The following is a 14,688-nucleotide window of genomic DNA, read 5'->3' on the forward strand; positions in this document are numbered from 1 at the left end:
GGCACAAACTTTGCCTTGTCCTTGAACCCTATACTGCCACCACCAAGCATGTTAAACAAAGAATAGGGAAAGAGCCCACTTGGAGACGTCTTCCCCCAAAATATCACCCCCAAGCCCCTTTCCTGGGGAAGGCTTGATAAGAATCCTCACCAATTTGTCCAGGTGAACACAGACCCAAACCCTTGGATCTTAAGAACAATGAAAAATCAACAGGTTCTTAAAAGAAGAATTTTAATTAAAGAAAAGGTAAAAGAATCAGCTCTATAAAAATCAGGATGGTAAATATTTTACAGGGTAATCAGATTCAAAACATAGAGAATCCCTCTAGTTACAAAGTTACAAAAAGACACAAAAACAGGAATATACATTCCATTCAGCATAGCTATTTTACCAGCCATTAAACAAAAGGAAATCTAATGCATTTCTAGCTAGATTACTTACTAACTTAACAGGAGTTGTAAGGCTGCATTCCTGATCTGTTCCTGGCAAAAGCATCATACAGACAGACGAACCCTTTGTTCCCCCCCTTCCAGATTTGAAAGTATCTTGTCCGTCATTGGTCATTTTGGGTCAGGTGCCAGCAAGGTTATCTTAGCTTCTTAACCCTTTACTAGTGAAAGGGTTTTGCCTCTGGCCAGGAGGGATTTTATAGCACTGTATATATATAGCACTGTTTATAGCACTGTGGTTACCATTCCCTTTATTTTTATGACAGTCACCATCAGCACAGGTGACCATCAGCAGAGTCCACCATCACAGATGACCATGCAGAGTCCACCATCACAAGAGACCACACAGTCCCAGATTTGCAGACGAGCTCCAGCATGGTTCGAACGGGAGTTGCTGGATCTCATCGCATGTTGGGGAGATGAATCTGTTATGGCAGAACTACATTCCAAAAAAAGAAATGCAAATACATATGCCAAAGTCTCCAGGGCCATGATGGAAAGAGGCTACTCCAGGGACACAGAGCAGTGTCGTACAAAAATCAAGGAGCTCAGGCAAGCGTACCAAAAAGCCAAGGAGGTGAAAGGGCACTCTGGGTCACAGTCCCATACATACCGCTTCTACTGTGAGCTGCATGCAATTATGGAGTGTGATGCCACCACTACCCCAACAATGTCCGTGGATACCTGCAAGGGGGGAGTTGCACAGAGCAAGGAGGATGAGTTATTGGAGGATGAAGTGGAGGAGGAGGAGGAGGACAGTGCACAGGTGACAAGTGGGGAATCCGTTTTCTCCTCTAGCCAGGAACTATTATTAACGCTAGAGCCAACAGCCTCCCCCCACTCCCAAGGCGGGCTCCCGGACCATGACCCTGGAGAAGGCACTTCTGGTGAGTGAGAACCTGATTGGAGTCATCTCGTGGGGGGTGGGGGAAACCCAGCTGTGCTGGGCTATTCGCGTTTAGTTTAAAGGGCTCATCCCTGCTCAGAGCCTCATCGGAGCCACATGGTAGGTGCGGGGTGGTGGGGGGGAGGATGTGTGTTGTATGAAGCGATCGTCCCAGAGGCAGGCCCTCCTTTTATATGGCAAACCCACCAGGCATTGCTTGCTATGGGAAAGGGGTTTGAAAGCATTGAAATGAATGCGGAAGAAGCAGAACCCCACGTACCCCTAGGGCTTACCATGGTTGCCTGCAAGCTGAATTCTGTTGTCCGGCTGCATGTGATGGCTTACTCACACCAAAGTGGCAGCACTTCAGTATAAGAGGCAAAATGTGACCGTGTACAGAAAGAACATGTGCTGTGTACTATGACTTGCCTGTTTCACTGAGAAAAATGTCCCCTTTGTTCTCTAAAATGTATCTTTTAAAATATTACCCTCCCTTTTTCTCCTCCCGCAGGTGCAAATGTTTCAACGTGGCCCCTATCTACTCCGTCCCAGAGGCTGGTCCAGATTAGAAGGTGGAAAAAACGAACTAGGGACGACATGTTTGCCAACCTCATACAGTCTTCCTGCACTGATAGGGCCCAGCTGAATGTGCGGAGGCAAACAATTGCGGAGTCCCATAAAGCGTTAAATGAACACGAAGAGAGGAGGGACACACACGATGAGAGCAGGCAGGATGCCTGCTCAAGCTCATGGGGGAGCAAACCGACATGCTCCACTGTATGGTGGATCTAATGTGGGAAAGGCAGCAAGACCACAGCCTGCCGCTGAAGCCCCAGTATAACCGCCCTCCCTCTTCCCCAAGTTCCATAGCCTCCTCACCCAGATGCCCAAGAACACGGGCGGGGAGGCTACGGGGACCCACACACTCAACCACAGAGGATTTCACAAGCACCAGAAGGCTGGCATGTCCAAAATTTTGATTTGGTTTCTGGACTTGTCCTTCCCTCCTCCTCCACCCTCCTAACCCAACACCCCTCCCTCCCTGGTCTACCTTCTGATTTCTCTCTATGTGTTGTGCAACAAATAATAAAGAATGTTTTTTTTAAACAATTGTGACTTTATCTCCTTTCATATATATAGGGGGTGGGTAACTTCAAGAGAAACAAACACAACTGTCACACCATACCCTGGCCAGTCATGAAACTGGCTTTCAAAGCTTCTCTGATGCGCAGCACGCCCTGCTGCGCTCTTCTAATTGCCCTGTTGTCTGTGTGAAATTGGCCTCCAGGCGAGTTGCCTCAACCTCCTACCCTGCCATAAATGTCTCCCCCTTACTCTCACAGATATTGTGGAGCACACAACAAGCCGCAATTACAATTGGAATATTGGTAGTGCTGAGATCTAACTGAGTCAGTAAACTGCGCCAGAGCACTTTCAAATGTCCAAAAGCACATTCTACGACCATTCTGCACTTGCTCAGCCTACAGTTGAACTGCTCCTTACTACTGTCCAGGGTGCCTGTGTACGGCTTCATGAGCCATGGCATTAAGGGGTAGGCTGGGTCCCCGAGGATAACTATAGGCATTTCAACATCCCCAACAGTAATTTTCTGGTCTGAGAAGTAAGTCCCTTCCTGCAGCTGTTCAAACAGACTAGAGTTCTTGAAGATGCGAGTGTCATGCACCATTCCCAGCCATCCCATGTTGATGTCGGTGAAACATCCCTTGTGATCCACCAGTGCTTGCAGCACAATGGAAAAGTACCCCTTGTGGTTTATGTACTGGTTGCCCTTGTGTTCCGGGGCCAAGATAGGGATATGCATTCCGTCTATCGCTCCGCTGCAGTTAGGGAACCCCAGCACATTAAAGCCATCCACAGTGGTCTGCACATTTCCCAGAGTCACTACCCTTGATAGCAGCTGGTCAATGATTGTGTTGGCTACTTGCAGCACAGCAGCCCCACAGTAGATTTGCCCACTCCAAACTGATTCCTGACTGTCCGGTAGCTGTTGGACGTTGCAAGCTTCCACAGGGCTATGGCCACTCACTTCTCAACAGTGAGGGCTGCTCTCATTTTGGTGTCTTTGCGCTTCAGGGCAGGGGAAAGCAAGTCACAAAGTTCCATGAAAGTGGCCCTACGCATACGAAAGTTTCGCAGCCACTGGGAATCATCCCATATTCACAACACTATGCGCTCCCACCAGTCTGTGCTTGTTTCCCAGGCCCAGAATCAGCGTTCCACGGCATGAACCTGGCCCAGCACCACCATGATCTCCCAATCGCCACATGCCATGCTTCTAGGAATGTCTGTGTCCATGTCCTCATCAGTATAGTAATCGCGCTGTCATCGCTTCCTCGCCCGCTTTTGCAGGTACTGCTGGATAATGCGCGAGGTATTTACAATGGTGAAAACTGCAGCAAGAGAGCTGAGTGGGCTCCATGCTTGCTGTGCTATGGCGCCTGCATGGGTAATCCTGGAAAAAGGGCGCGAAACATAGGAGAGCAGGGTGGCCGCGGAAGAGGTGCTGTGCAGTTCACGATTGCTGAAAAAAGGCGGGAAATGGTTGTCTTAGGTAGCTTTCATGGAGGCGGAGCCCAGGACAGACAACATGGAGAAGCTCAGTAGTGTGGTAAGAGCAGGAGAGAAGAGTTGGCGGCGGAAGCTGTGCTGCTCGGGTTATGATGGCAGAGTTTGGCAGCGGAAGCAGTCGAAGAGGAAGAGAAAGAGTAGATACTTATAGAGATTACATAGAAAGATGAGAGGAAATGCAAAGTGGATTCATAGTACCAGGAGAGAAGTGGAGCACCATAGTGTACCGTCTGCTGAAAGCAGTATAGCATCTGCACGCCAGAAAGGCACAAAACAATTGTCTGCTGTAGCTTTCACGGAGGGAGGAGCGACTGATGACACACACCCAGAAACACACGCAAGAATGTTTTTGCCCCATCATGCACTGGGAGCTTAACCCAGAATTCCAATGGGTGGCGGGGACTGCGGGAACTGTGGGATAGATACCCACAGCGCACCGTTCTGACATTCAATGCTAGCCTTGATACTGTTGATGCACTCCACTGAATTCACACGTTAGTGGGGACACACAAGACCAAATGTATAAAATCGCTTCCAAAAATTTGAATAGAATAATTTTGAAATAATTTTGTACTGTAGACGTACCCAAAGTCTTTCATGTTTTACTGTTATTCCTTCTTTCTCTGAGCAAGTGGTAAAAGGTTCTTCATCTTGTTTTCCTTCAGTAGGATATCTTGATTGGGATTTTTTTTCCTTTCTTTCCCCTCCTTGTCTTTCCCTCTGAACACCTAAGTGGTATTTGAAGTACAGTGAAGAGATGGGTCTTATATATTGTCCTGAATGTGGCAAGATTTGTACTCCTTCTAATACTTTGGGATGGCCCAGCTTTGAACAAAGCTCTATCCTCCCCTTTCTTCACAAATGCCTCTTGCTGAAAAGTTCCATTGTTACTCATTAACGCATTTGCGGTATTGCCAACTCCAAGTGTTCAAAAATCATGAGTCAGGCTCAACAGACATCAGATTTTTTAAAAAAAGTAAATTTGGTATGCTGTTTATTTGCCTTCTGGTGTTTGAGTCTTTAGCATATACTCCGGTCACATTTTCAACCTTTTTGTGCAACTTACTTTATATTTTTATCTAAAAGTTGAGATTCTAATATAATTCCATCAGTCCTTGAAACTAGGAGAAGAACATCAGATGTTGTGTGCTTGTGACAGAATTGTAAGACTTGCAGTATCACCAACATCTAACTTTCAAAAATCATGAGTCAGACCCCCAAAATCATGAGATTGGCTTAAAAATGATGGCTATTTTTATTTGTCTTCTGGTTTCTGAGCCTTTAGGTTACACTAGAGTCATGTGTTCAAGCTTTTCTAGGCTAGAAACTTGCATTAAAAAAGTCAGCAGCTGGGGTCTCTGGTAACCACCTGACTCCAGTAGCAGGGCCTTAAAGAAAACCCCCAAATATTGTGGGACTGTATTTGTTATAGTAAGTCCTGGTCACTTGATTTACCTCATTGTGGGTTTTGGCGATCAAGACTTGGACTTCGAATTTGGTTCAGTATATAGTGGGGAGCTGGTGTGGATCCTGGAGTTCTGGGATGATGTGTTTGCATCAGCTTGTCCTGCTTAGCAGGCAGGCTGCCACACTCAGTACTAGCTGGAGCTTTTCAGTACATAATTCTTATATGAAGAAGTTTGCAGTGCATAAAATCATATTACCAGATTAAAAAAATTTTCCTCACCAGACATTGAGGGGTTCAGTTTGGCTTCTGGTAAAACAGATTTTATCTGTTTTAATTAGCTTAAAACATGTTTTCATTTATCATATTGTGCTGAGTACATCTAGTACTGGAGGACTGAAGAACATGATATGATATTGCACTTAGGTTAAAACAATGAAAAGCTAATTAGATATAGTGAAATAACTATAACATATTAATATTTATGTTTTATATTATGTAGGTTATGGAAGTTAGGTTAATATAAAATGGTGCTTAATAGAATTGCAAGTGCTGTCTGATGACGCTTTCATATAGTGTTCAGGGCACTGAAAGGAGATTTTGCTAGAAATCCAAGAAATCTGCATTACAATAGAATGTTTCCTGATGTGAGGGATCACAGAATGCAGGGGAAAAAAGCCCCCAACATTTTAGTGCCATTCCTTGTTGTTTACATGTGAATGTTATTCCTTTCATGTTCTAGTTCACTTGGAAAAGTACCTGGAAATGCAGTATGACATGTCTATTAATGAATACAATTATTTTATTATTATTATTTGGCGATGACAGGAGATCTTTAAATAAAGGTGGATCCTTCACCATTGAAGTGAATGGGAGTTTTGCTATTAGCTTCAGTGGGAGGAGGATCAGGGCCTTAGTGAAAAAGAATTGTCTCTCCTTATATTGAATGGGCTAAATTATTCCTAGTCCCATGGTATCCTTTTCTATGGGACAGTGTTCCAGGGTTGAAGTTTATTCCTGCCATATAACTTATAGCATTCAGGTTCTGTAACGGGAGACCGTAGAAGTCTTGGTGAGTGTGGGGTGAAATCCAGTCCCCAGACTCAGGCCACAATTTTGCTTATAAACTAGAAAAACAGCCATAGCTCCTCTGGGCTACTTTCATGGGGTGTTTGGGCAATGGGATCTGCATAGCTGTTTGAGATCAGTGGTCTCTCCTCTAGCCTCCCCCTTTGCAGCTTTCCACATCAGAGATAGAAGGCCAGCACCTTACCCATCACCAGGGGTTGCACAGACATCTACTCTCCCTGCAGTCCCCCATCACAGCCCGTATGGAGGCATATGCAGTGCCAAGGACTTTGCACTGGCCCTCTGCACTATAAGTCATTTTCTCTCTCTGATACTAACCCTGGTTCCTAGTCCGTGGAACTACTATTTGAGTTGCTAGATGTCTTTTGTTTATATATTCCTACTCTCCCAGATTACTAAAAGTTAAATTGGCCAGTGTTTGCAAATGCTTAATCCAGAAATTGGATTTAGCAAAATTCCAATTAATTGGTGGTCACTTCAGCTAATTACCTGTCCCAAGTGTCTATCTTACACATTGAAATTTACATACAATGGAAGTGTAGAAAATTATTTATTATTATTATTTATTTTAAAGACCTTTACAATTTTGACCCTCAAATGGCATTTCTACAAGTAAGGGGCAGCATTCTGACTTCAGAGTTTTCATTTGCCTGTAAGAATTCAACTATTGATAGTTCTAGTTTTCTGGGACCTTCACTATGTTTATGTATAAATTGATTCATTGCTATTCATATTTGCCAATTCTTGAGCAATTCATGGACCTTTTATAAAATGTGGTATTCCTCTGAAGAAATAGCATTTCTCAGTAAATATGTGGAAGCTAAAAGTGGGGATAGTTCCCACAATTCTTGTTTGAAAAGCACAGAGAAAAGAACATAGTGCACACACAAGCATCCCTGAGACCTTTTGGTCTGCCTCAGATCTCAGGAGCCTGTATCTCTGTGCCATACCCTATCAGTGAGGTAGAAAAGTATTTTAATTTTTGGCATGCACATGATCTCACCAAGTGATGATAAAGATTTAGATCTTAACTATTATATTCTAAGCAGGTTACTAGCAAGTCTTTGTGAATTGAGTATATATTAAATTGTTACCCTGCCAGCACATATCCAGTTGATGTTCCGCTGGCATTTCTACTGTAAAGCAAATGTTTGGTATGTTGTGCTTCAGTGATTATGATTAAAATTTGGTGTTTTTTAAAATATTTTTTAAAAACAGGTTATAGGATCATATATTTTTTCCTGATTTTCTGTTTTTCTGAATAGTGTTAAAATAATGGTATTCAATAAAATAGTAGAGCCTTTGAAGCACAATACTTTTATTTTTTCTTAATTACAGTAACTAGTTTATTTAATAATACAACACAGTTTGAAAGAGTTTAAAATGTGTTAAAATTTCAAGGCTGTTTTAAACTTTCACGCACTATAGCACAGCAGCTCTCAAATATGCCGTTACGTAGTATCAAATTTTATACTTATCCATAGCAGATTTTACATATTTATATCATCCAGACAAATGTGTTGAATAATAATATTGTAACACCATTCAGAAAAATAGAAAATCAGGAAAAGTACGTGTAAATAAACTATAAGTATACATGCAATATATGTACAATGTGTATATATATAATATTACACATGTACGTGTACTGAAAATTTCTTACAAATATTCAGATTATAATGTAATATATATAGTGCAATATAATATGTCTTTTAAATATAGATATATATTCTGCTCTGGCTCTTGATGTTCATAATCTGAGAGACAGATAACATTTACAGCATATGGAGCTCAGTTCTGCTTAAAGATATCAGGGTCAGGAGCTCATTTAGGACACTTGATGTGAGTCTTGTGTTTTGCTTATTTTGTATCATATTTTGTATAATGGTCTGTCAGGCCAGCACAAAAGTATATTTTAATGTTTTTGATATCAGTGTCAGTTTTACATGAGAATAAGGACTGTATGATTTGGCCCTAAGTCTGTTAAAAATACATTCAATGTTTTGGTCTCATGTAAAATTAAAATGAATAAACATCAAAAAGCTCAGACCCATCCTAGTGTCTGTTTGAAAATTCCAGAGATGTGGCACAAGGGAACGACCATCATTGCAGTGGAAAATGTGCATAGCTATTTTCAACAGAGAATGAAGAGCTGAAATGGAAAAGTGAAATAACAATGGGTTGATTGCTTTCTTTTTTTTTTTTGTAGTTTAACATTGCATTAAAGAGAACAACCCGATTTTCTACATTTCCCCCCCTATTTTCTTGTCATGGATATATTAGCATTACATGATGCATACTAATTATAAAGTTGGCTGTAACAAGAGTTCCTCTTGTGAATCCATTTAAGAACTGATTGTTTACTATCTTTTTCTGTAAGTATAAAATTTTAATTATGCCACTGACAGGAACTGTGCGTGATACAGTGCTCTACATTTATCACTGGGAGAGGGCCAGTTGCAGAGCTGTTTGACTTTGGAGAAATCCTGATGCGTTTGCAATGTTGAGCAGCAGGTGCCACATTATTATGTACAGAAAAGCAATTAGGAAGCATATTGGATGAATGGGGAGTGCATTAATATTAGCAAGTACATTTGTCAGTGGTTTTGATGCGAGTCTTTTTCTTTTCTTTATGCAACATTAAGATTGTGGCTCTCATAAATTCTCCCCTTAAATTGCCATCTGTTCCCTTGTCATGCAGTAGTGAGGTAGAGAAAAGTTTTCTTGACAAAATGAAAAGAATTTCTTTTATTTAAAGTAGAAGCAAAGGAGCTTCTACAAAGTGGGAGAATTGTAGGTTATGTAATTGAGCTTTTCATGTGTTAAGTAATTACCTTTGAATGTAACGTTAACTGTGGAACAGTTAGATTTTTCCCCAGATTTCATTTTTCAATAATTTAATGTATTTTTAAAAATACAGTATGAAACAATTCAAACTAGATTGCATTGGGTTCCTATCCTGCAGACCTTACTTATGCAAATACTTCAGTGGGAATTCTACCTGAGCAAGGCTGCAGGCATAGTCCACTGGTCCATGGTCAGGCATATGTGAATATAGGAGACAACAGTCTCATGTTACCAGCGGGGAAAAATATGTCTATCTGAATTTAGTTACCATTTTGAAACAGATAACGTTGACTCTGATGGTGGGATCAGCAGCAAACTGCTCAAAGTCTTAAGGGAAGTTGTTGAACTCTCTGTGAAAAGCTTTGAAATGTTTCTTTTACATTAGGTTTTATTTTTATGGCAGTTTCAAAATATCACTTTATTTTCCTTGAAGGAGATTTTGTCTGAGGAAAGACTGACATGTCTCTCCCCAAGACTATGGCTAGCCGAGGGTTTGGAAAAAAGAAAAGAAACATGGAAAATAATTGTAAAAAGCACTGACATAATTGGCACAAATATTGTACTTTTCAAAGAGAGAAGACAGGGTAAAGTATTTCCTGATACCTCTAATTCATATAATTGATACATGTGGTAGAAAAGAGTGAAACAATGGATACCACTGATATACTACTATACCGTTAGGGTTGCCAACCCTCCAAGATTGGCTGGAAGTCTCCCGGAATCGGTGACTATTAATATTTTAATAAGATATTTTAAGAAAATGATATTATGTAATGTTGGAAAAAAAATCTCTGGAATAGCTTCAGTCAGAGTTGGCAACCCAAAATACTGGGTGTATCGGGTCTATTCACCACTCCATTCCTCTGGTTTCACACTGGTGGAAATCTGTTGACTGATGGATTTACACTGGCCTTAAACTGGAATAACACAGTAGTGAATCAGGACCATTGTCTGAACTGGGCAGTGAGTTGTCATCTGAGTCCAATCTTCATATGCTCTTCAGTTTTGCGTGTGTATCTGGCAGTCAACCTCCGAAAATTAGTCCTACTTCTGAGCCATATCAGTAGTGATGCTTAATATCTTTCCCTTCTACATCTTTCCTCTTCTCCCCTTGAGCAAACTCTTCAAAGACCAAGGAGATCTGTTTTAGAGATAACTTGAACTAAAGAACTGGCAGCATGAGCTACAAGTGGCAGTAGTGGCAATTCCAATGACACTTGGAGGATACTTACAAAGGAGTACTTGTGGCACCTTAGAGACTAACAAATTTATTTGAGCATAAGCTTTCGTGAACTCCAGCTCACTTCATCGGATGTGTTTGGTGGAAAATACAGTGGGGAGATTTATAAATGCATCCGATGAAGTGAGCTGTAGCTCACGAAAGCTTATGCTCAAATAAATTTGTTAGTCTCTAAGGTGCCACAAGTACTCCTTTTCTTTTTGCAAATACAGACTAACACGGCTGCTACTCTGAAACCTGTCATAATGATACTTTTGAGTCAGATTGCGAATCATCAGAATACAGTATATTCCAGAAACTGGTTAAGAGGTTGGCTTTGTTGTCAGGTAGGTGTGTGTGTGTGTGTGTGTGTGTGTGTAAGGTTTGGGGGGTGGGAGGGAAGGAGGGAGAAGGAATATGAGATTAACATAAACTAAAGAGTCTTTAAAGAACCTATAAAGGGAAAAATATGAAAGCACTGCATTGAGAACAATGGGAGTTTCTGTTTCAGCAACTATGTGCTCTCCTTTGGTTGCAGCAAACCCCAACAGATTTTTAAGTATCGGCTGTCTGGAGCCCTTCCTATATTTACAGACAGCCAAATCCCAGTCTACAGTATTTGCTCTCTGTGTAAGAAGACCAATAGCCACCCAGAAGCAGTAGACCCACAATGTCCTCCCCCTGTTGCACTGTGAATACGGACAGCATTAAGAGCTCATTATCTTTTCATTCTTATTTTTAACAGTCTTCCTTTCTTGTATCTGCTCTTTCAGGGTTAAATTCACCTAGATATGGAGGTTCCATGCATGTTCCTTCTAAACCACTTAAGCTCTTGGCATCCCTTCATTGGATGGGATTGGTGTGAGAACGTGAGTGAAAGAGCTGCACAAGGGGGCCATTACACCTGTGCTTAGTGCAGATCATGCAGATCAGGGCTCATTGTTGCTGACCCCAACTGGTGTGAGAGAGCTGTTGAGGGTAGATTTAGTAACATTTAACTAGTTTAAAGACAACACAGAGGGGCAGCAGCTACTATTTCAGACCGTATGCTGGAATAGCAGCCACACACTACATGGAGATTAGGCCAATTCTTTCTTGGTCTTATGTATTTGAAGCATCTGTCAGTAGTTATATCAGCCTCTTGCACAGGCTTCCTTATTCCATCTTTACTTTTCCTTTCATTTCATTCTGTAGTTTCTCCAGTCCTGTGATGTAACTGAAGCTTTGGTTACCTCGCTATGAGCCTCTTTTTTCCCATTTATTACTTTTCATATTTCCATGTTCATCTACATTTTTTAAATGTAGTGGGCCAGATCCTCAAGTGGTGTAAATTGCTGCTGCTTCATTGATGTCAATAGGACTACTTGAATTTGCACTAACTGAGGATCGGGAGGAGCATATTTGTTGTGAGATGGCTGGAATGCTCTTCCATCAAATGAAAGAGACAAGCTTTTGAGCACCACAGAGCCCTTCTTCAGATCTTCAGGTTTTCCAGATGTTTGTTGTGTTTGAGAATAAAAATTTTGTATTTTTCTTCTTTTGCGTCTCAGTTTCATTCTGTTTAAACCTAATTAAATTAGGGCATTTTATGGCTTGAATTCTGAGCTATACCTTGATACGATGGACATAGATAAAGTGATCTTGTTGATTCTTTTAGCTCTGTCAGCAGTTTGTTGGTTTTTTTTAACCAGTAATCAAGTGGTTCTGTTGACTTGCTTGTGGGCTTTAGCAAAGGTGGATGGGGTTATTCTTTAATGGCTTGGGTCTTAGCTTCCTGAGGGCATTTATGGGCAATTGTTCCACTTCCGTAGGAGTTCTCCCCTGCATGGTAACACTGGACTCTGTTGTCACCTCAGCTGCTCAAGGTGTAAAGAAGGCCACTGCAAGAGTTAGGAGGAGACATGGGTTGTGATCCATTCATTAAGCTGATTACGCACAGTTCTGTATCCTCATATCTGACCCAGCTAGTGCAGTGGAACAAATAATGCAGTATCTGCATGAGCTTTAGACTTGGATGAAGGCTTGCAGGCTGCAACTTAATCAAGGCAAGACTGAGACAAGGTTGGTAAAATGGGAAGAGTTGTCTGAACTTGATTGTGGCAGGAAGTGGTGAAGGTTGGTTACAGTCCAAAGAGTTGTCTGAACTTACATTGGAGCCCGGGATTGGGGGAGTGTGAACACTTTTTGGAACCCTGTGAATCCTTGGTGGTGCAAATAGCCCTTACCTAAGCAAGGATCTCCATTGACTTCAGGTTTAGGACTTTGCTCCTTTTCTAATTCTACTTTCTACATATTGTGTAAGTTAGCAGACCTTGTTTTATTTGTTCCTTCTGTCTAGTTACTTTCTCTCATAAATATTTCTGTTTTCCCTGACTGTGGGCCATAGTCACCGAGAGATATTCCTATGCAAGGATATGGAACTGGGCCCAAAATTGTTCTCTCTGGTGTATTAGATTATATCAAATTCTTCCATTACCTTCCTTAGGCCTTTTATTATCTTTATGTTTGGGCCACAATAAGTCTACCTCAAAGGTTGTTTCTCCAAGGTGCCTTCAATCACTGTCTAACCTTTACACACACCATAAGGCTATTCCTTCACCTTCTGTTCCATTTAATTTCTTCTAAACGGTGTGTATATCTCAGCATTTGACTCAGTTTTTTTTATTCCTCTTCCAGTAAATAAAAAAAATTCCCTCTGTGTGCACATATTCCTGTTCTCTTTTTCAATATGATTGTTGAAGTCAGGCCATTGTTGTTTTTCTTGTTAGCTGCTTCTTCCTTTTCTATCTTACTGTTTTCTTTATATACTGTACTTTGCCTATATGTCTCCTGATTTCCTTATTCCACCAGATTAAACATTCATTTACAAGTTTGTGTCTTCTCTATATCCAGTATTTTGGTGCCTCTTCAATTCAGAAGTAGCACCTCATACATAAACAGATTGGATCTGTTCAAAAAAGAGCCCCAATCCACACAAAATTCATTCTAACAACAGTGATAGTAGTGAATTCATTTGAGATTCATGTGGATGTCATATACTATGAGTTACAGTGTAAGCATCAGTTAATGGACACTCATAGTAAAGTGTTCCCTATCAAATAATACATCACCTAGCTACATAAAGTGGTTTATGTATTTTTTTCTTCCTCTATGATTTCAGCATGGCTAAAGAAGATATCTAACAGTATGATTGCCTGGCTTTGTAGGGTATTTCTTTTGCAACCATCACTGCATAATGTTTTATTAATGCATTTTTAAATAATTTATCTTTAAACCTTTGTTTGATGGATATACTTTTTATTTAGAATTTAATACCCTAGGAGGTGGGTTTGACAGTTCCTGTTTGCACTCCGACCAAAATTCTCTTAGGAACATTTTTTTTTTTACCCTGTTCCATAAATAACAAATTTGTCATTTTTCGTCTTTATCTTTAATTATAGGGATTATATTTGAAAAAGATTTGTGCTGATCTTTATCAAAAAATTTTAGACAATGCAAATAATATACAGTTTAGCTTTCTTCATACATATTCCAGTTTATAATGTATACTGATTTAATAGAAAAATAAAATAATGACTTGTAAACCTAGGCTTAGATCGTCAAAGGTATTTAGATACTTCATAAGAATGTAAGAACAGCCATACTAGGTCAAATCAAAGGTCCACCTAGCCCAGTATCCTGTCTTCTGACAGTGGCCAATGCCAGCTGCCCCAGAGGGAATGAACAGAACAGGTAATCATCAAGTGATCCATCCCTGTTGCCCATTCCCAGCCTCTGGCAAACAGAGGTTAGGGACACCATCCCTGCCCATCCTGGCTAATAGCCATTGATGGACCTATGTCACTCCCATTGACATCAGTCTATGGACTAGACTGGCAGGCACAGCCCCTTGAAACTCCCTGTGCAGGGATTCCTAAAAGGCTCAATTGTGGGCTCAGGCACAATTCCTTCAGAGTCCTCTGACATGAAGGGGAACATATCGCACTGCACCAGCCCTTCAGTTGTTTGTGCTTGGCTAATTCTGCTTGCATGCAATTTTGGGAGAAGGGGGTAGGACCATTCTCCCACTTTGGGGGAAATTTGTGACCTCGAGTGCTATGTGGGAGTGGTCCCTCTCCTCAAGTGCAGAGATGGCAATCAAGGAACATAGGAACTGCCATACTGGATCAGCTGAATAGTCCATGTAGTTCAATATCCTGTCTCT

The 14,688-nt window shown here is 41.1% G+C and overlaps 1 protein-coding gene and 1 long non-coding RNA gene across 2 annotated transcripts in view; both read left to right on the forward strand.

Moving 5' to 3' along the window:
• The window catches only part of LOC119853567, a 569,205-nt gene that overhangs the window by 105,323 nt on the left and 449,194 nt on the right, over positions 1–14,688 (forward strand). The gene's annotated exons all lie outside the window — the stretch shown is intronic.
• LOC122459552 lies at positions 902–2,407 on the forward strand. Its single transcript, XM_043511947.1, has 2 exons — positions 902–1,336; positions 1,847–2,407. The coding sequence occupies exons 1-2, from the start codon at positions 940–942 to the stop codon at positions 2,125–2,127; spliced, it is 678 nt and encodes a 225-aa protein (XP_043367882.1). The 5' UTR covers positions 902–939; the 3' UTR covers positions 2,128–2,407.

The sequence above is a fragment of the Dermochelys coriacea genome, chromosome 3, assembly GCF_009764565.3.
Source record: "Dermochelys coriacea isolate rDerCor1 chromosome 3, rDerCor1.pri.v4, whole genome shotgun sequence".
NCBI classification, from domain to species: domain Eukaryota; kingdom Metazoa; phylum Chordata; order Testudines; family Dermochelyidae; genus Dermochelys; species Dermochelys coriacea.